Source organism: Nelumbo lutea, chromosome 4 (genome assembly GCF_056320005.1).
Source record: "Nelumbo lutea isolate HS-2025 chromosome 4, American lotus-T2T, whole genome shotgun sequence".
In the NCBI taxonomy this organism is placed as follows: Eukaryota; Viridiplantae; Streptophyta; class Magnoliopsida; order Proteales; family Nelumbonaceae; genus Nelumbo; species Nelumbo lutea.
Window position 1 is genome coordinate 20,681,483 of NC_142687.1, and position 22,888 is coordinate 20,704,370.

Genomic DNA, 22,888 nt, shown 5'->3' on the forward strand with positions numbered 1-22,888 from the left:
CCCACCTAGCAATCTGATGATCCTATCAAGGATCGATTTCTTTTAGAAATTGAAAGCAATTGCTACGGGCTTCAAAGTAAAACTTCTTTCACACTCCTTTTCCCCTCCACTGATATGAATCTTAAAGATGACTCCAGTAGGTGAGTGAGGGAAAATCAGCCAAGATGATTGGTCATATGGATTAAAATATGACAACGAAGAAAGGTTTGGTTAAGTTCAACTCTAAGAAAGCATGGGAAGGACCAAAGTTGATGTTGATGGAAGTGGTGAGAAGGGGCCATTTTTTGGTATAATGGTAAAATATTGGGCTGACAAGCATGAGAATGCAGGTTAATCACTCCCAAGACCCTAGACAGCAGGAACCAACAATGGCTAAAGGCCTTTATAGAAGTGATAAGAAGAGCCAAAGTGGGACTGCAAATAGAAATTAATGTAGAATACCCAAACCTATGATGCCTAGATACGTTTATAAGTCTTCTGCCTTGTGTCAGATACTTCAATTTTTAGTGCAAATTCCATATACGACACCAAGTCCACCTGTCCCCAAAATGTATTTGGTTAACATAGACACTCAAAAAGTTGGATAAGGGTTAGTTGAGTTTAGTACTGTAATTTCCCTTTGTCAAACATATGAAACCTCCATATGAACTTCCCTCATTGGGAGTTCTTCAGAAGAATATTTTAATCAGAAAAATAGATACAGAAATAAAAAACAGGAAAAAAAGCAGATTGCCCACACCTTGATAATAACTAGATGAGCAGGAAGATTTACACCCCATGCTAATGTGCTCGTACATACCAAAACCTGTAACAGTGTGGAGGAAAACATGCCTTTCTCAAAAAGTTCACAAAAAAGTTCCTCAATAAGGGGGTAACAAAGAGATAAAGAATACCTGAATTTTGTTGTTCACAAAAAGTTCCTCAACAAGGGATCTGTCTTTATCATTTAGCCCTGCATGGTGCAATCCGATTCCAAACTGTAAAGTGTGCCACAGGTTCTGATCTGTGACCTGAGAAAGAACCATCTGCATCTCATCCTCTGGCATGTCAAGAAACTGCCTTGGATGATCATCTGAAGCTGCAAACTGCATATGTACAACCATAAGTAACTGTGGATACCACTGAACAATTCAAAATCACAGCATGATGAAAGATCTAACCTGAATGAGGTCCAAAGCAGTAAGTCTTGTTTGACGACGAGATGAAACGAAAATGAGAACTGGCTTTGTAGGTGAATGTGTACATATGGCAGCATATGCAGGTTTATTCATACTATTCATTCTTGGGCAGTAAAACTTCCCAGGGTAACCCTGTTCGTAAAATAAAAATATCCAAAAGTTCTATGGAAATTAGGATAATGTCTAAAACTGTAGTATAGACACTCTACTACAAAACTACACACCAAGGTTAAAAGTATCGATACACCCCGATACGCCAAAAGGGGTGTATTGAAACTTTGAACCTATCGATACACCCTGATGATTTGTTTCAATGGGAAATAACTTTGTAGAAATTAACTACTATGGTGTCCAATAAAAAAATCCGACCATTCTATTGTAGCATTAAATCATCAATTAATAAACTTCCTCCAGATGTAAAATATTGCATATATCCTCTTTTCAGTAAAACCGTTAAAATGGATTTATTTAGATTTTTAAGAAAAAAATTTATTAACCAATCAGGTGATAGGATCACATACAAGTCAAAGCCCAATACCCACATCACCAAACCCTCCAAACTCTTTTCATACATACAAGTCTTCCACAACCCTTACAAACGAAGCAAAACACACTCCCACAACCAAGGACACTACAAAGCCCAACCATCCCCCCTAATATCCCTAGATCAACCACAATCCTAACAATATTCAACAATCAGGTCTCCAACCCCTTCGATGCCATTCTTCGTTCAAAAGGTATCTCTCTTCCAAATCCTGAAACATTTTTCTCACGTATTCTTCCCCTCCTAAAAACATAAAACCCTTACATCTTGCTTACTTGGGTTTCAATTTTGACTATTTATTCCAAATCCTTTTTTTTTTTACTTTTTTTCTTACTTGATCAATAACCACTTCCTTATTTTCCTCCTCTCCTCTCTCTTCCTCTAGTTCGTCCTCAGTCTCCCCAATCCCTCATTTATTATTGCTTCTAATCTTTTGAGCACCTCAATTTTCCCCCAGTATCTTCTTCTCCACCCCTTTCTTCAACAAGTCCAAACTAGAACTATTTCTCGCACTGCTCTGAGATCTCTTCATATCCTTTGTACCCCTCCTGTTGTAGTACCACTAATACTTGCCACAGGGGCCTCTAATACTTGGGGAAAAAATCCATCATCAACCTTCTCATTACCATCAGAGATTTCAGGAACTCTAGGAACCCCATGTCCTTTTCCCCAAATCATGTTACCTTCCTTCTTTACAGTTTCCACCTCCCCATACCACTCAATCCTTTCAACTTCTGCTACTAACGAAATACAATCACCAGCAGGCTGACAAACAATTTCCTCTCTAGCGCCCTCTTTCCCACTACAACCACTCTAACCTTGTCTGAGCACACCTTTGCAATAGCCTTTTCTGCCATTATTACCCCTTCAATCACTCGTGAGTTTAAAACTTCATGAGTGAAACTAGTTATTACCCAATTCCACATTTTAAACTTCTCCTTGAGTCCTTATTCACTCCTTCAACCTTCCTTAAATATCGCTTTTTGATACGTATTACCTTCCCCTATTTTGAAAAGCTTTGCAATTTGCTCCTACAAAAAGTTAACTATGTTTTTCAATGTATGTCATGGCACACTTGGAACTATCGTTGCTTTTGAGGTAGAGGATGATAAATCCATCAAGTGGTCTATCATTACTTGACTTGGTCTCCCTCCCATGTGCTTACATGAAACATCACATGACCAGCAAATTAAATCTAAGTTATTAGGCCCATCAGGGTTGGGCCCAAGCTGAAAAAGGTCCGGCCTGTCTCCTCAGCACATCGAGTGACTCCTTAAAACTCCCCCTGCCAGTTCAACAAACCTGGATTTGCAACCAATAAACTGGGTCAGCTACAATCCTCACCACGATTCTTAATCTTCCCCTCACCAATCTAGTTATCTTTCAAACTTGACTTTTCTCCTTTTTTGTCACTAACAGTCTGAGAAGGTGAACTATCGCACAGTGTTTTAAAAGGTGTGGGAGGCGTACGCCTAGAGGCACACCTCTAGGCAAGGTGCCCCAAAATGCCCCAAGGCATATGCCTGAGGCGCCGACACCTCTGAAGCATACGCCTCAGGTGCAAGAGGCATATGCCTCATACGCTTTTTTCATGAGGCGTACGCCTCATGCGCCACATGCACACCCCATATAAGAAGATAGAAAAAAACAAAGAAAAAAAAAAGAAAGGAAAAGAAAGGAAAAGAAAGAAAGGGAAGGGAAAGAAAAAGAAAGAAAAGGAAAGGAAAGGAAAGATAAGGAGAAAGAAAGTGGGCTAGGGACTAAGACCCCCCCCCCTTTTAACTAGTGATATGCATCTTCATTCTTCTTAATATAAAATATTTTTATTAAAAATAAAGAAAAATGAGATCCTCCTTCCACCCCCCAGCCCCCATTTTTGATGCAGCCCCTTTGCAGAAATTTTGAAAGAGTTCAATCCTCTTCCACCACGAAGCCAATCTTTCTCAACCCTCTTGTCTTCCTCTCCAAGAGCTTCCATCCAGAGAGCTGCTTCAATGGAGGTTGCTAACCAAACTGAGTAAAGAACCTTATCAGTGAAAACCTCTACCTTACTAATTATGCCTTCAGGCTTCAAGACATTGAGAAGAATAGCTTCTGAGCGCAAATCAAAGTAAAAAAACTCTACTAGCTGTCCTCCACAAATTGACGCAACTTGAACAGTGACACCATCTTCTATACACAGCATCTTCACATTGGACTCAGGGGACCAGCTTGAGACCAAGATATTGCCATATTCGAACTGTAGATTTACTGCTCCCAACTCCAACTCTTCTTGAATCAAGTCAATAAGAGCTTTTCATTTTTCAACAATGTGAATATTTGTATTAGCTTCATCTAAGTACTCAGTAAAACCTTTTAATATGTTAGAGATTAAATCCCACCCAACACCTTCCCTTCCCTCAGGAAAACATACCAACTATTTTCTTCGTTTCACAAACTCAAACAGTGCAATGAAGTTAACTCTGCCGTTCAACAACAAAGTTCTTAAACCAGACAATAGTCTCATCTCCTACAAAAAATACCCACGCTTTCTTCATCTCTCTAATCTTCAAAGATACCTTTCCACCAACTTTAACTCTTCAAATAAAAGACTTCTCACTTCAAACTTCACTCTTAACTTCCACATATTCAGAATCATGCTTCAGACTCACACTGCAGCTTCAGAACTGCATCTTTAAAATTCTCAACTGCAAAATTAAAATGGATATGGTCCTCCATAGCCTTGAATGGAAAATAGGATTCATGTAGCCAACCAGGTAAACTGCAGGCAAGTTTCCATTGAATTAAGCTCCTTTCCTTTCAAATTAAATCAATTGTTATCCTCTTTCAAATCAGGAAAAAAAGCATGAAAAACTTAAGGTTAATACAGCTATCAATAACCAAACCAAACTTAAGTCATAGATCAAATGAACCCTATTATTTAGGAATAACATTAAACTTCATTAATAGATAAAAATGATTTACAGGAGATACAAAAATCCTTTTGTTTATGGCTAATCTGCCACAGCATTTAGGGGTTCCAGTTGGGCGGGGCTAGATCGGGCTGAGGTGACCCTAATCCAACATGAGTTGTTGAATACTAACCCTAACCCAACCCAATCACATCAGATTGGATTGTGTTTGGTCTGGCCCAAATTATTCACTTTTTTATTTCTGAAAAAAAAATGTTCCCAATCCTTAGATCTAGAATTATCCAATCAATATTAACTAGTATAGATATATGCATGTCTGTTAAACTAAAGAATCTGCCTTTAAACTTAAAATTGATGATTCTTCATCATCACCAAAATCCTTGTCCCAACTATATGGGGTTCTTCCATTCCATTCTGTTTAGTGCCATATCCGTTGTTAAATATTATGTATGATACATGCATATATAATATTTATATATGCAAACATAAATACATGCTAGGTTTGGGTTAGGTTTAGAAGAAAAACAGTCCTTGAGAGTGTGGGACTGTATAGGATAGATGTAGAAATCAAAAGGAATCAAAAACTGCAGAGAAGATTGCTTCTATTGAGTAGAAGATGAAGAGGGAGATGGCAGCAAAGAGGGTTAGAGTATGAGAGGCTCGAACTTCACTCTCCCTCTAACACCCTAACACTACTTCATTAAGTTAGTTTTGAATAACTACAAGGGGGGGCCCTTGGTTGGGCAAGAAATTACAAGAACATAACATAGAAGAGGATGGGCCCAGAATAAGGCCCATTACAGAAAGGAACATAAACAGTAAGAAAGAATAACTGCCTATGGGCCATTCGGCCCATCTTCTCTACAGGTTTAGGCTAACCCAGCCTAAATTGCTCCCTTATAGCATTTTTCCTTGTAAACCATCTAAAACCAACAACGACCTTTCTTGTACCCTTTAGAACCCTGCAAGCTTCACCCATAACCTATCTAATTGCATTACATTTCCGTTATTAATAAATTCTTATATTGGAAATCTCTGCAAGGTAAGATGCCATTTATTTAATGAACATAGAGAATCCCTGGAATTCTATTAATTTTTCCTGACACTTTTTTCATAATGTAAAATTCAGATTCCTTGGAAAAAATGCAACTCTTCAAGAAATTAAAAATGAGTCATCCATATGAACATTTCAGCAACTTGCCTGGATGTGAACTTCAAGAGGCACTGGCCTCACACTAGGCTTAAAATTGAAAAGTCCAATATCCCCAACACCCAGCCAATCAGCCAAATCACTGTGCATGAATAAGAAGATTCTTGAAAATTTTATGAGAAGATACATGACATCAAAGATATAGAGAAAAAAATTAATGCACAAAAATTACAGACAGATATCGAACAAGAGATGTGAAACTAATGGGTCCTATACAATTGATGTCTTAATAGCTAAGCAATATGTATGTGTTTCATGTTTGAGAAGACACGTGGATGATTGAAGCATTGAGGTTAAAGGGGACGGTACTCATCAACCACCGTTACTGTGTTGAGCTTAAAAAGGATGGTAATCATCAACCACCATCCCTTTGGGCACCAATCAAGGGGAAGATTTTAACAATTAATGTGTTGAGGTTAAAAGGGATGGTAATCATCAACCACCATTGTCTATGTCATGCGACAGATTCACAAATGCAATATGGACTCATATATTTTAGCTTTTTGGAGTTATACGGGTTGAGCCCCTGACATAAACTGATTTCTATTTGGCATCTGCAGACTTTCAGCAACTGGGGTGGATTTCTCTGGAACATGGCTCCCCTGGCTGTCTGTTGGTGCATATGCAGAGAAAGAAATAGCCGAACTTTTGAGAACTAGTCCATGGCAATTGAAAAAATTTGTGAGAAAGTTAATCTCAAGTTCAGCTACTTTTACAATCATTGGGGCAGCATAAAATGGCATGATAATTTTGCCTTGTAACTTCTTTTATTTTTTCTTTTTCTTGGGCTACATATCCCTGCTGTATCTCTAGCAAGGAAGGAACTTCTCCCTCTTTTACTTTTCTTTCTCTTTTAGTGAAATTTCGTCTTTCAAAGAAAAAGTCGTATACAGCAAAAGGTTCAGAACAGGCCACAGTTCTGATTTATATCTGTTAAAGTGTGCCGAATAGGGGTAGTTTAGTCTTCTTATGCTTGTTAAGTAGCTTGCTTATGTGGCAGTGTTATTAGAGTCACTATGCCCCACACTTAAGTAAGGGCATTTTTGTCTTTGTAAAGATCATTAGAATCTAATGAAGATTAAGGGGGTCAACTATAGGGGTAACCCAACAGATTTCGACAGACCCTTATTTACTTTCTTCTTCTTCTCTTCTTCTTCCTCTTCTCCTTACTTCTCTTCCTGGTTCGGACTACTGTAGCAGTATTCGAAGCATGGTATCAGAGCCATGCTCCTGACCAACTTCAGTTGGTAAAGCACCTCAGCAGTGTTCGTGACTCTCCTCCTTCGTTTCTAGTCAGTCTATGGAGAGAACTGGTTCGCCCTAGGTCTGAAACATCACAGGTCGTCTCTCTCTGCTGCGCATAACCTTCTTCATCAAGAAAAGTGACTTCAACAGTGAATGGTTGGTTGATATTCTCAAAGGAAGGTCGGTTATCTCTTCTTCTTATGTTACTGATATTTCTGGGTATAAACCATACAAAAAGCTGCTAGTATCGATCAGAAACCTAGAGAACTAGGTTCATTGTTGCCCTAGAAAGGGCTGTGTGTGCAGTAGCCGAATGGTGCAGGGGCAGGTGTAAGTTGTTGAGTGGTGTTAGGGCTGCTGTGAGTGGCTAGTGGTGTAAGGTGTAATGCAGTGACCTAGCCGAGTTTTTTTGTGGGTGTGTAGTGCCCTCTTAAAACTGTTACTAGTCTGAACTGGGTGTAACAGGTTTAACTATGTTGTGGTGCTTATGTTGCACAATCCCTATTGAGTGGATGTAAGAGGGCTTACATGTGATTAGTGAGTGTTAAATTGATGCCTATGGTCAGTGGTGTTGTGAAATCAGCAGTAGTGTGAATAAGAACAAGGCGTGTGTACCCACTGTTGTGTTTAGGAGTTACTATAGGTGCTGGAACATCAATTTTTTGAATAACAACAGTCAGCTTGTTGCTGAGAATTCAGGTTAAAGGCAACTATGAAAGAGTACAATGACAGCAATAGGAGATGGGTATAATGATCATAAACCTAGTGTGGTGGTTTCCTCTGACTACCTAGGTGTACAAATGACATCAATTAAATTGAATGGGGAGAACTATGTTCTATGGGCTAAATCTGTGGAAGTTTTTCTCAAGGCAAAGAGGAAACTGAAGCACATAAAAGATGAGAAACCATCGGCTGACTCCCCAGGGTTTGATGATTGGGAACAAGAAGATGCTCAAATCATGACTTAGCTATGGAACGGTATGGAACCCAAAATCAGTGCCAACTTCATGTTTCTTGATACAACTAAGGATATATGGGAACATGCTAAGAAATTGTATTCTGGACAACATAATACAACAAGAGTATATCAACTTTATCAGGAGTAGTTTGATTTGCAACAAGGAAACAAAACGCTAGAAGAGTACTATGCCTGCATGAAGAATATAAGGAATGAACTCAATGTCTATCATCCCCTCACTTCAGATATTAAAGTTCAACAACAACAAAGGGAACAACTAGATGTTACAAGATTCTTGGTGGGGCTGAAATCAGACTATGAACCAGTTATAGCCCAAATATTAGGGAGCTCCACCCTTCCTACAGTTAAGGAAGTATTCTCACGGCTTCGCAGAATTTCTTTGGGACAGACAGAGAATCCAACACAGTATGATAGATCAGCACTTGTGACTGCTAAAGGAGGTGGACACAGTACAAAGGGGGGAGGACATGCCTCCCGAGGAGGCCGTGGCAGTTCCATGATTAGTCGGGGTGGTCGTGACTCAGGGGGAGGCCGTGGCAGAGGCAAGAATAACTCTACAAGGAAATGTACTCATTGTGGTAGAGAGGGACACACAGTGAATTTCTATTATGATCTAGATGGCCCTCCCTCTAAATGGGCTAATCATGTTGTAGCAGGTGAGGTTGATATCAGTGACAGTAAACTGGTAGACCGAACTCCTCCCACATCTACATCTACCTCTGGGAGGGAAATGGTGAGCGTACTGCGTGATGAGTATGAACAGTTCTACTTCACAGCATACCACTCCACACTTTCCCAATCAGGTATTGCTTGCATGTCATCTAAAACCCCTCCCTGGATTATTGACTCTAGACCCTCAGATCATATGACCAGGACTCCAGGTGTGTTCTCTTCTCTTTCTGAAACCTCCACATCACAAACTGTTACACTTGCCAATGGGTCCTCATCTCCCATATGTGGTGTTGGTAATGTTGACATGGCTTCTGTGCCCTTATCATCTGTTTTATATGTCCCTAAGTTTCCATTCAATCATATGTTTGTTAGTAAAATAACCAAAGCTCTTAACTGTTCTGTTACCTTCTTTCCTTCCACTTGTGTTTTTCAGGATCTCAAGACGGGGAAGAAGATTGGTGGGGGGCATGAAGCTGGTGCACTGTATTATCTTGACGGTGGTGAATCTTCAATTGCTCTTCAGACTTCACTTACTCCTCTACAATTGCATTGCCGACTGGGACATCCATCACTCAAGGCTCTCAAGATTTTGGTCCCGTCATTGAGTCATTTGTTGGTTTTGCAATGTGAGTCATGTCAGTTTGGGAAACATCGTCGTGTGTCCTTCAGTCCAAGAGTTGAGAGTCGTATGTTGAGTCCTTTTTCTTTGGTTCATTCAGATGTTTGGGGTCTAATCAAAATAGAATCTTATAATGGGTACAAGTATTTTGTCTCCTTTATTGATGATTGTTCAAGAATGACATGGATTTACTTAATGAAAGAAAAAAGTGAATTGTTTTCCATTTTTCAAAAATTCCATGCTGAAATACGCACACAATTTGGTGTTCCAATCAAAGTTCTCCTTTCAAATAATGGTCGTGAATACTTTCTTGCTTCATTTCAACAGTATTTAGAACAACATGGCATTATTCATCAGACATCATGTGCATACACCCCTCAACAAAATGGGGTAACTGAACGGAAGAACCGTCAGCTTCTTGAAACAGCTCGGTCTATTCTTCACCACATGAATGTTCTTAAGCGTTTTTGGAGTGATGCTGTACTCACTGCATGTTTCCTCATTAATCAGATGCCCTCTTTCATTCTTCATGGCCGGTCCCCCTTCTCTGTCTTGTTTCCCACTTTATCTCCATTTCCATTAACTCCTCGTGTCTTTGGTTGTGTGTGCTTTGTCCACAATCTGAGTCCTGGAATAAACAAGCTAGATGCACACTCAATTAAGTGTGTCTTCCTTGGCTACTCTCGAACTCAAAAAGGGTACAAGTGTTATAATCCCATTACTCGAAAGTGCTATGTCTACCCTGATGTCTCCTTTTTTGAGTTTGTACCCTTCTTCTCAAGTCCTGAAGCACCTTCGTCTCCACCCTTACTTCCTCTTCCTCTTCCTGTCAGTGATCCAGTTCCAAATGTTGTTGTTGGAGTAGACTCATCACCTCATTCAGTGCAGACCACCAACGAACGACCACCGATCCAACAAGTGTATACACGTCGAACGACACCGGCCCCTCCTCATGCGTCTACCTCATCTACGAATCCTCTCATGGCTCCAATTGCTGAACCTTCAGACCTTGACCTACCCATTGCCTTACGGAAAGGTAAACGCAGTTCTACCCTCCATCCCATTTCCAATTTTGTTTCATTATCTCGTCTTTCTACCTCACAACGCCGATTAGTTTCACTTTTGTCCTCTATTTCCATACCTAACAATGTTCAAGAAGCTCTTAGTTCACCTGGATGGCAACGGGCAATGGAGGAGGAACTTTCTGCTCTTCAACTTACTCAAACGTGGGAACTTACTACTCTCCCACTTGGTAAGTATGTTGTGGGTTGTAAATGGGAGTATACTGTGAAATACTTGCCAGATGGTAGTGTGGAGCGTCTCAAGGCCAGACTTGTTGCTAAAGGTTACTCACAGTTGTATGGAGTGAACTACATGGAGACATTCTCTCCAGTGGCTAAGATTGATTCTGTTCGTGTACTAATTTCCCTGGAAGTTATGTATGATTGGCCTATGTTTCAGCTTGACATAAAAAATGCCTTCCTCCATGGTGATTTGGTGGAGGAGGTATATATGAAGCAACCACATGGGTTTGTTGCTCAGGGGGAGGATGGTAAGGTGTGTAGACTGAAGAAGGCAATTTATGGGTTAAGGCAATCACCACGTGCTTGGTTCAGGAAGTTCAGCGAAGTGGTGAAGAGTTTTGGAATGAAGCAATGCTAGGTTGATCACTCAGTGTTCAGCTATGACTCAGAAGCTAGGAAGATCTTATTAGTGGTCTATGTGGATGATATTATCATTACTGGCAGTGATAAATTGGGGATTGGCAAACTAAATGTATTTTTGCAAAATCATTTTCAAACAAAAGACCTTGGAACATTAAAGTATTTCTTGGGAATAGAAGCAGTCCTTAGAATTGTGAGGTTTCTGAAAGGAGCTCCAGGCCGTGGGCTATTGTATAGAGAAAAACTTGAAGTAATTGGGTATACAAATGCAGACTGGGCATGCTTAGTGAATGACAGAAGATCTACTACAAGCTATTGCATATTTCTTGGAGGAAATCTTGTGTCATGGAAGAGTAAAAAGCAGGCGGTTGTGGCCAAAAGCAGTGTTGAAGCCGAGTAAAGGGCCATGGCGCACACTACCTGTGAATTAGTATGGATGAGTAATCGCCCCAAAAGTCACATTTCTTTCTGTTCTATTGGGCTAATTGGATTATAACATATAAGTGGTATAAAAAAAACCCCATGCCTCTACCATAAAGATAACTTTGTATAGTTGAGGAGGATCCCATGTTTCATTATGAGGAAAGAATCCATTACTTGATGGTCTCATCTGTTTAAAAATTATTAACCAAAAATATTTGATAGGCCCTATACCCAGATTTCTTGATCAGCTGAGCCAAGTAAGGGCAATGACCATACACTGTATGCAAACAACCAGCCATTTCTCTGTTCCTCAATCACTGAGAATTGTGGAATCCCAATGACCAAATTTCTTTGGTGTCATTAATTTCATAGAGGTCAGAAATTGATGTTTTCTCTCATTGGAAAATGCCTTTTCTGTACCACTGGGAAAAATCAGAGGGGACAAAATTCCAGCTTATAGAAGAGAATGCAAAAAAAATTTAAAGCTATGAACTAGGGATAATAAAAAAGAAATTTATCTTTACAGAGCCACTGATTCTTATTCTTGATCTGTGGGTTCAATAAACACATGTTGGTATATGCCACTTGAACCCTTGAATACTTCAAAACCTGAATCTATAAGCAAGGAAGAACTTATAATTTTATCCAACCAACACGTTCTTCTACTCTTTTGCTTTTTGTCCTTTTGCTAGAACATAAATAGGGGCTGAGCCCCCTATATTTTCTGAATTTTCTTTTCATTAATCTTTTCCTTCTCATGAATACATTGAATTTCTGTGATGTGTCTTAATTGTAACATCATTTCAAACACTTTGGGGATAGAAAAAGAGCACAAGTCACCACTTTGGGGTGATTGGGATGATTGACACTTTATCATTCCTGTAAAAGTATGTTGATTTTCTATGTTTTAATTACAAGTGAAAGATAGTTGTTGGTTGCTATGAAACCAAGGAAATTACCTAGGATTCAAGATTTTTATTAGAGAAAAAAAAATATCCTAGGCAACTAGGCAACAAGGTGCCCTCATTCACCTAGCCTCCCCTTGGCACCTTGAAAATTATGTGCTACAAGAAGCATCAAGACAAGTACTGACATGGTGCAAGTTTTCATTAAAGAAGAAAATAACATACAGTCTAGAAGGTGAAAGGCATCATCCATAATCAGAACAAACAGAAAAAAAGGGGATTTTATTGTTCAGTCCACCTCATAAATCTTTGAGTTTGTACCCTTGGGAACAGTGATAGGTGGGGGGATCCATCACAATTGGGGGGGGGGGGGGGGGGTGTTTAGTGTAGCATAGGTGGGGGTTTGGGACAACACATAGACTATAAATCTCCCTACTGTGGAAACAAACTTAAAATAAATTTTCCAAGTTACAAAGTTGAAATCCCAGAATATCCCCTAGATCCTCCCAATGTTTTAAAAGCGCAGGGGTTAATTTGTGCCTAAGGCGCAAGGCAAGGCACAAAAACAATGTAAAAAATGCCAAAAATTCAAAAAAAAAAAAGAAAAAAGAAAAAAAATTATTAAACATAATATTAATAAAAATATAAACTTAAAATTTAAAATAAATGTTTTAAAAAGCCTATTATCTAAAATTAAAATACATAAATATAACATGTAAAGCATATTCAAATGAGAATTTAAAAATAAAATCAAATACATAAAACATTTTGAAGCATATAAAACCCACAATCTCTTTTCTTCTCAATTGCATTACTTCAAGTAGCTAATGTGATGTAAAACATATTACATTCCTGATTCTACGAGCCGCCTTTGTGCAACGCCCCTCAAGGCAAGCCCAAAGAAGTCCATGTTAGGTCTTAAATTCTTAGTTCTCACACAAGAAATAATGATTTTATAGTTTTAACCGCTTTTTAATTGCTTGTTTGGGCTTGCCTCAAAGGGCGTAGCATGGGGGTCCGGGGGCGGAGTCCCTTGCTCAGACGCTTGACACAAAAAAAGCAAAAAAGCGTCAAATTTTCAAAAGGCGCACGCCTCGGCTGAGGCACAAGGCACACCAGGCAAGCGCCTTTTGAAAGGGTTGTGCCTAGGACCTGGGCGAGGTGCCTACCCTAAAATGCGCCTGACCTATGTGCCTAGGCATGCCTTTTAAATAACTAGATCCTACCTAGTAACTTGATTAAATTCTGAAGATATCATAACCCAGTCTGCAACTGAATTAATAACAGCTGCTACTATCTATATTGGCATGGCTAGAGTGTTATGGTAGCACTGAAGAAAATACAAAATCAGATTTGGTTGTAGAACACATCAATACAAGCTGGAACTAAATTTAAAATCAGCTTGCAACTTTTAATTATAAAATCCAGATAAGATGCAGAACTTCAAGCAGTGAACAGCTTAAAAATCTATTTGCATCAACCAGGTTTATGTTTTAGATGGTTTGAGCAAAAACTAACTTTCACCCATGCTTAGTAAATAGTAGTTAAAACTTTAAGTCATTTTGTGGTTCCAAATATGTATGACCTAAGTAAAATTATATGTACAAAATCGTATCTTCAATGTGTTCATGAAACATGAGAGACAGATGTACTGTTTTAATGCTTTTTATATAAGACTACAAAATTTTACAAGGAAAAATGTGCTTCTATCAAATATGAATAACATATCTGTTAACGAATGCAAACAATATCTGAAAAACTTTAAAGCTGTAGATTTTGCTCAATCCTATGATATATAAAAGAGGGGAAAAACTAGTTATCAGAAGAACCAGATACAAGTATCACAAAATAAGTGGCCCGAAAGGTCAATAGGTGGCAAGCTATGTTACCTAGATAAGGAAAGGACATAGTTGAAGACATTGTTGGATACAGAAATTACACGAAGAACCAGCGATGGAAGAGATACTGAAGCAAAAATATATAAATCAAGAACAAACGACATACCGTGCATTTGCAAGTGCTGTTGAGAGGCCTACAAACCGCACAGGACGCTCTGTTTGTGATGATATGTATCTCATCCTAGAGACAATAACCTGGAACAATGAAATTTCTGCAGTTGAGACTCTGAATAGAATTACATCTGTGGGGTGCCAGAAAGTAAACAAATAATACCATAATAAGGTAGTGAACCATATATCATCATCATCTTCTCCTTATTCCAACTATATGGGGTCAGCCAAAGTAGTGAACCATATATCAAACTATAATTTACTAATTTAGTATCATAATATATCCTTGTATAAGGATCATTATATATGTATAGTCAAAATTTTCTAATAAACCTATATGCACAAACAATGCAATTATTTTCAGGAGACAGTATTCTCATACAAGATCATCTATGAAGAAAGGGCTATCAAATGCATAGTAGGTGTTTGTTTTGCAAATGATCAGGGGATATTGTGCTTCATCTTTGCTATCATAGTTTTCAAGGCGCCAAGGTGAGGCTAGGTGACAGGGGGGTGCCTAGTTGCTTAGCTAATGTGGTGGTCCTCCATATAAATATTCTTATGTGCTGAAGGTGGATGAATTTAGGATCAAGTCAAGTATCATCCTTGTTCTTTCTGATTTGTACTTTTGCACATTGTTTGTCCTCACTAACCATTTAAAGAATCGTGATTCTTGGTATTTATCCCTTTTTTGAAATAATTTTTTACCATCCCTTTTTGCAATATCAGGGGGAGAAGAACTTGACCATGAAACAATAAAAAGAAAAATGTATAGGATATAATTTACCATTTTATGAACTCCACATTCTCAAATCCCAGCAACTTAGAGAAGTTTAAACATGCATTAATACATCTGATCTAGAGTTAGCCATAAATAACCAATAAATATTCAACTCATCTGCAAATAGTCCACTTGCATAATAAGATAAGAAAAACAGACTTCAATCCATGAATTCTCAAACTGCATGATTTATCTCATATTGGTAAACAACCAAGTTGAAAAATTTCAGAAATTCAAAGCATGTTCCTATATTCAGCAACAAATTTGTAGGAAGCTGACAGCTGGTATTCATGCAACTCCCTAGTAAATAAGTCAAGAAATTGCAATTTTCAAATGGAGATTTTATTGTTGAGAGTTGAGACAAGTAATTGCAAGGTTTGAAAGAATGATGTAGTAGTGAATACCTCAAGAATAGGTCCACGATCAGCTCCAAGTAAATGAATTTCATCCAAAACAATGAGCCCAACCTGCAGAACAATTTAAAGTGAAATTAAACATGACCATATGGAAAGATCACGAAATTAGAGAAATTGAAAGAAAGACAAGAAAGGATGGATTAAGAGGAAACAAAGATCAAAACAATCAACAGACAAGAAAGAACAGACCTTTGTCACATAACTTCGACTCTGCCAACTACGACTGATACCATCCCATTTCTCAGGAGTAGAAATTATGATATCCGCTGACAATAGTGCCATTAAATCAGGAGTAAAATCCCCAGTCATTTCAACCTGATGGCAACATCATATTAGCGAAGTCATCTCTAAGTATAAATTGTTTCTTCATGACGACAGATTAAGAATAAAGAATACCATCTTTTTCCCAAGTTGAGTAACAAGACGCTTCTTCCAATCATTCATTCTTTCTCGAACAAGGGCCTTCAAAGGTGCAATGTAGATAACCTAAATGAAGAAAATCACTCAATAAGGAACTCATGTAGGTTAATATGTGACCCTCAGTGTTAAATGTGCACCTGAGACCTCAATATGAAAATAGCACACAGGCATGCTTGAAGACACATCAGGATTTAAAATTTAATTTTATGTCAGGAAACTATGGTCATCTATGAGTTTTGGACTTGCACCAGGAAGCAGGGTGAAATAAATAAGTTTGCTTCAAAGTAGCTGGATTGTTGACTCCCTGAATAGCAATCTTGCTATTAGAAAACAAAGTTTTTATGCATGATTTTGCAACACTAACAAAATGTTTTCAGAGTCCAAACTTACTCCAGATCAGACCGTTAACACTGTCATCAGCACCAAAAATAACCTCCATAAAAGACCACATATATAGTAGTTGATAAAACATCAACCACCCCCACCCCCCAAAGAAAACTGAAAAAAAAAAAAAAAAAGAAAAGCATGAACAAGATTACTACCAGTTACCAAAGGGTACCTAGAAAGGAGGTTTCAACATCCAACAAATGAAAAAGAATGTTCTCAGACTGCATATGATAAAACAAAGTTTATACCTTCAAATCAGGTTGAGTATTAAAGAGACGAAACATTGCAAGTTCAGCTGAAATAGTTTTTCCACTTCCCGTAGGAGCTCCTAAGAGGACACTGTTGTCTGTGTGATACAGAACATGGAATGTCTGCCAAGTTCCAATAAGAAACAGAATGTGTTGTGGTAACTAATACTGGGGAGAGAAAAAAATATAAAAGATTGCCATAATGCTGCAAAATTATTAAGAGAGAGAGAGCTATGATATGTACCTGTGTCTGAATTGGATTGAAGTGCGAAAACTTGTACAAATTTTCATAAGCCTTATTAACAAGTGAAGTCACAGGAAGAGGCTTCAAATCCAACAGTTCTGTATGGGATGTATAAGCCTGAAAAAGCATCAACAACATTTTCCATTAGAGAAACTGAAGCAGATAGACTAAACTACAACTGAAATTATCTCATTACTCTCACCTCTGGCAAGGCAAGATTTTTGAAAGATATAGTGTAAAAAGCTTCTGCATGCAACCAAGAATCAGAAACAGCACGAATGTAGTATTGAGGAGGATGTGGTTCAAATATAGGAACAGTAAAAGAAAGCTTTTGAGGTTCTCCTCTTGCCATCCGCTTTGTCAGTGTGAATAGCTCTGAGTGATAGATATGGTCATTTTCAGAATCCTGCTCCAGAATTAAAAAAAAAACAAAAAAACAAAAATAGAAAGAAAATCAATAGTCATATTTCAGAAGAACATTGCCGTGAAAAGGAAATATTAGCAGAGAATGAATAAGATGGGAATCAAAACAGCAATAAACAAAACATCAATAAAATACATATGAGACAGTACAACCGATCCTCATTTACCCCTTGCTTAGCTTATGAGTCAGTCAATGCAATAGCCTCTCACACCACCCATTGTATAAGCAGGTTCATGTTACCTGTTAACCACATGAATTACTTTAATTCATCCCTATAATGCCAGATAATTGATTTTGGTTCTCTCAGCCAGCCCACTACCACCTTTGAATCACCTTCAATCACCAAATTTTCCAAGTTCAAATCTTCGGCAATCTAAGCCCCTGGTAGAACAGCCTAAAGCTCAACCCTAATGGAGCCCCCAACACCCAATGGTCCCAAGTATAGTGCCATTACAATACCTTATCTCTTATAACCACTCAAATTCAAAAAGGGCCTGGATTACCTTGTTTTGTTCAATCAAAATTTAACTTTAAAATCCGTCAGAAAGAGGTGTCCACACCATGTTTACCCTTATCCATGTGCACTCAGTTGGAAGCCAATGTATGCAAATTTCTTCAAATATCATTGAAGGAAAATTGGCAAAATAAATCCAATGCTCTTAACCTTTGTATGACCCTGGTCATTACACATTCTTTGATTTGTTGCCTGCTCTCTCTCTTGAAAGATTCTTGCTTTCTTTCTTCTCATAAGGTCCAGATCACCATTGCACTAGTGCACCTATACATTGTCCTTCCCCTTTCTATGGCTAAACCTAGGTAGATGGCCAAACAAAGCTTTCAATTGATTGAATGAACAGATTCCGATGGCTTTATTGTGATTCTGAGGGTTGGGTGTGTGGTTTTGTTTGGAGGGGGTTATTTGTTATTTCTTCTCTTAGGTGATTATCCCTTGTCACATTTCTCGTAATTTCTTTTTCTTTTAATAACATTTTTATATAACTAACATAAAAAGATAAATTACAGATCTACCTTTTGTAGGAGGCAGCAATATAAAAGAATGAAAATAAGGGCCTAAGAGGCTCACTAAATAGCCAGCTCAAATAACAAATAAACATAAAGAAGCTCAATAATGAAATAAACTCCTGCAGCCCAAGCAACAAAATCTAATTGAAGTAAATGTACCATCAAGAAAGTGTATTTTGGTTCTTTAATGAACTCCTTTCCTTTTTAAAATAAAAAAAAAAATCCTTTTCTTGTACTACAAAAAATATTAGGCATACTCTTGTGAGTAAACCCTAGTAGATTCTAGGTCAAAGTAGAGAAGAAGAAAGAAGAAAGAAAAGAGAAAGAAGAAGAGTATTCGGCCAGTCTAGAAGAGAGAATGTAAAATCACCCCTCTCCTAGCCGACCCACTTGAATTTATTCAAAAAACTTAGTTACAAGAAAGACTATTTTGCCCCTCATAGAAGATGGGACACATAACTTTAACTCAGATACAATAGACCTTTCTCTTTCAAGAAGATAAACCAGAATGACCAAAATACCCCTGACTAGAGCATTCTAACACTCCCCCTCAAGCTGGAGAGTATATATCATATAGTCCCAGCTTGTTACAAATGTAATCTATTCTTCCCCGAGACAATCCCTTTGTTAAGAGACCTGCCCACTGATTTCCTGAGCTCACATGAGATGTAGTTATTACCCCACTTATCACTTTCTCTCTCACAAAGTAACAATCCACCTCAATATGTTTAGTTCTTTCATGGAAGACGGGATTGGATGAGATGTGAACAACAGCTTGGTTATCACAGTATAGTTTCATGGGTTTGTCAATTGAGAATCCCATCTCCTGTAGTAAGTTCTTCAGCCATACTAGTTCACATGTGGTATGGGCTATAGCCCTGTACTCTGCTTCTACACTACTTCTTTCCACCACTGTTTGCTTCTTGCTCTTCCAAGTTACAAGATTGCCACCCAGGAAGGTACAATACCCTGTCTAATATAGAGCCAGCCCAGTCAGCATCTGTGTACCCTACTATCTCAAGAGTTCCTCCATTTTGGTATAACAAACCATGACCTGGAGCACCCTTTAGGTACCTAACAATTCTCAGAACAGCTTCCTAGTGAGGAACCCAGGGATGTTGCATAAATTGACTCACCACACTCACAGCAAATGATATATCTGGTTGGGTAACGGTCAGGTAGTTCAACTTTCCCACCAACCTTCTGTATCTTCCAGGATCATCAAACTCTTCACCTGCATCCACACTCAACTTGGCATTGAGTTCCATAGGAATCTCTGCTTGTTTAGCACCTAGCAACCTTGTTTTTTCAAGTAGATCAAGAACATATTTTCTCTGACATAGGTTGGTCCCCTGTTTTGACCTCGCAACCTCTATTCCTAGGAAATACTTCAGCTTCCCCAGATCTTTCGTACTGAAGTGGTCCTGTAAGAATTTCTTCAGCCTGTCAATTCCATTGCTATCACTTCCAGTTATGACAATATCATCCACATACACAACTAGCAAGATTTTCCCATCCTTTGAGTTATAGCTGAACACAGAATGATCAACCTGACATTGTTTCATCCCAAAGGCCTTCACTACTCCATTGAACCTGCCAAACCATGCACGTGGAGATTGTTTCAATCCATAGATTGCCTTTTTGAGCCTACACACCTTACCAGCCTCCTCCTGAGCAACAAACCATGGTGCTTGCTCCATATACACCTCCTCAACAAGATCACCATGTAGGAAGGCATTTTTGATGTCAAGTTGTACGAGAGGCCAATCATACATAGCAGCTAATGAAATCAACACCCGAACTGAACCAATTTTAGCTATAGGAGAGAATGTCTCCATATAGTCCACACCATATAACTGAGAATAGCCCTTGGCCACTAACCTTGCCTTCAATCATTCCACACTGCCATCAGGAAGATACTTCACTGTATAGGCCCATTTACACCCAACAGTGAGCTTACCAAGAGGAAGAGTGGTGAGTTCCCATGTGTGATTATGTTGTAGAGCAGAGAGTTCTTCCATGGCTTGCCGCCACCCTGGGGAGGTAAGGGCTTCCTGTACAGCCTTGGGAATGGGAACAGATGGGAGTAATGATATAAACTTGCAATGAGAAGCAGAAAGGTGAGCAATGAAAACATAGTTTGAAATGGGATGAGAAGTACAAGTACGTTTACCTTTCCGCAGAGCAATAGGGAGATCAAGATCAGAGGGAGAAGGAGCAGTAGCAGGATCTGTCGACAGGTGCTGAAGTGGAGGAGTGGCCAAAGTACTTCTGCGGGTATACACTTGAGTAATTGGCGGCCTCTCAGTAGTAACAGGCATATGATGTGCCTCTGCAATAGGAATGGGAGCTATGGGAAGAGTGTCCACAACCGGTACAGAAAGAGGAACCACAGAGGGAGAAGAAGAGACCCCGACATCTGAGAAAAATGGAACTGATTCAAAGAAGGTGATATCAGAGCACACAAACGATTTATGAGATTTTGGGTTATAACACATACCCTTTCTGAGTCATCGAGTAGCCAAGAAAGATACACTTTGTAGCTCGAGCATCTAGCTTGTCTACTCCAGGCCCCAAGTGTTGAACAAAACAAACACAGCCAAAGACTCTTGGGGTGAGAGGAAATGGAGACAAAGTGGGAAACAACACGGAGAAAGGGGATTGACTTCCAAGGATTGACATGGGCATCCGATTTATCAGAAAACAGGATGTAAGAACAACATCACTCCAAAAATGCTTTGGGACATTCATATTGATCATCAAGGACCGAGTAGTTTCAAGAAGATGTTTATTTTTCCATTCAGCTACACCGTTTTGTTGCGGGGTATAGGCACAAGAAGTTTGATGAATTATCCCATGATGTTCTAGGTATTGCTGAAATGGTGAGGAGTTGTATTCTTTTGCATTATCGGAGTGAAGTATTTTCATATGAACACCAAATTGAGTGTGTATTTCAGCATGAAATTTTTGAAAAATAGAGAACAATTCACTACGGTCTTTCATAAAATAGATCCATGTCATTCTTGAAAAGTCATCAACAAAGATTACAGAATACTTATACCCATTGTATGACACCACTTTAACTGGACCCCATACATCAGAATGAACTAAAGCAAAAGGACTTGAGACACAACTATCAATTCTTGGACTAAATGAGACTCGATGATGTTTTCCCAACTGACATGACTCACAATCTAATGATGAAAGATAACTTAAGGAAGAAACCAGCAGCTTCAAAGCCTTGAGAGAGGGATGACCAAGTCTGCAGTGCCATTGGAGAGGAGTAAGAGACGACTGAAAAGCCACTGGGGGCCACCACCATCAAGGTAATACAAACCACCTGCTTCATGCCCTCCACCAATCTTCCTCCTTGTCTTGAGATCCTGGAACACACAAGAAGAAGGATAGAAGGTTACAGAACAATTAAGGGACTTGGTTAATCTGCTAACAGACATAAGGTTAAAAGGGAACTTAGAGACATATAAAATAGATGCTAAAGACAATGAGGAGAGATCAACATCACCAACCCCACAAATAGGAGATGTAGAACCATTAGAAAGTGTAACTGTTTGAGATGTGGAGGAGCGAGAAAAGGAAGATAATACATCAAGAGTCCCAGACATATGGTCCGAGGCTCCGGGGTCAATGATCCAGGGTGAGGCTTTGGAAGCTAAGCAAGCCATACCTGAATGGGCAAGTGTAGCGGTGTTCTACTGAGATGTTTGAAGGAACTGCTCATATACTGCACGTGGTACACTCACCATTTCCTACCCAGAAGCACAAGCAGATGTGGAGGGGGTTGGGTCAGTTTGTTGGCTTTCAGTAATTGTGCTACTACTCTTAGACGTAGCATGGTGAGCCCAAGTGTTAGGTGGACCATGCAAATCATAGCAGAAATTAACTGTGTGCCCCTCTAAGCCACAATGTGTACACTTTCTCTGAGCATTACTCCTTCCTTTTCCTCGGCCTCCCCCTAACTCTTGGCCTCTAGTCCGGCCACTAGCCCAGTTAAACATGTGTCCACCACGGTTGTTTGGAGGTCCACTGCTGCCACCACCACTTCTACTTCCACGACCACTCCCTTTAGTCACTACCAAACCAGATCTATCAGAGAAGGAAGAATGTTCTACCAGCTCAATGGATGTCCTCTTAAGATAGGCAAAAACTTCTTCAAGTGAGGGGAGAATGGATCCCCCCATTATCTGTGCTCTGACAGGCTCATACTCAGCCTTCAAGCCCACAAGAAACCTAGTCACATCAAGTTGTTCACGTTGCTGTTGTTGGATCTGGACATCTGATGTTAGAGGGTGATACACATTGAGCTCATTGCGGATGTTCCTCAAACTTGCATAGTACTATTATAAGCTTTGACTCCCTTGCTTCAAATTGAAGTACTCTTGGTACAACTGATATACCCTAGTTGTGTTGTCTTGTCCAGAGTACAACTTAGCATGATCCCAGATTTCTTTGGCTATATCTAGGAACATGAAGTTCACGCTAATCTTTGGTTCCATGCTGTTCCAAAGCCACGTCATTATCTGTGCATCTTCTTGTTCCCAGTCACTGAACCCAGGGGAATCAGAGG

General features: G+C 39.1%; 1 protein-coding gene across 2 annotated transcripts in view; it reads right to left on the reverse strand.

The window, feature by feature from the left end:
* Positions 1 to 22,888, reverse strand: part of LOC148854467 (U5 small nuclear ribonucleoprotein helicase) — a 169,072-nt gene that overhangs the window by 48,373 nt on the left and 97,811 nt on the right. For both annotated transcript variants that reach the window (XM_088986817.1, XM_088986816.1), the window contains exons 28-38: positions 17,059 to 17,262; positions 16,857 to 16,973; positions 16,613 to 16,735; positions 15,954 to 16,043; positions 15,747 to 15,872; positions 15,546 to 15,608; positions 14,356 to 14,444; positions 5,836 to 5,926; positions 1,161 to 1,310; positions 894 to 1,085; positions 740 to 805 (exon numbers count right to left, since the gene is read on the reverse strand). In XM_088986817.1, the coding sequence (XP_088842943.1) occupies positions 740 to 805; positions 894 to 1,085; positions 1,161 to 1,310; positions 5,836 to 5,926; positions 14,356 to 14,444; positions 15,546 to 15,608; positions 15,747 to 15,872; positions 15,954 to 16,043; positions 16,613 to 16,735; positions 16,857 to 16,973; positions 17,059 to 17,262 (1,311 nt within the window). The remainder of the gene's footprint in view (positions 1 to 739; positions 806 to 893; positions 1,086 to 1,160; positions 1,311 to 5,835; positions 5,927 to 14,355; positions 14,445 to 15,545; positions 15,609 to 15,746; positions 15,873 to 15,953; positions 16,044 to 16,612; positions 16,736 to 16,856; positions 16,974 to 17,058; positions 17,263 to 22,888) is intronic.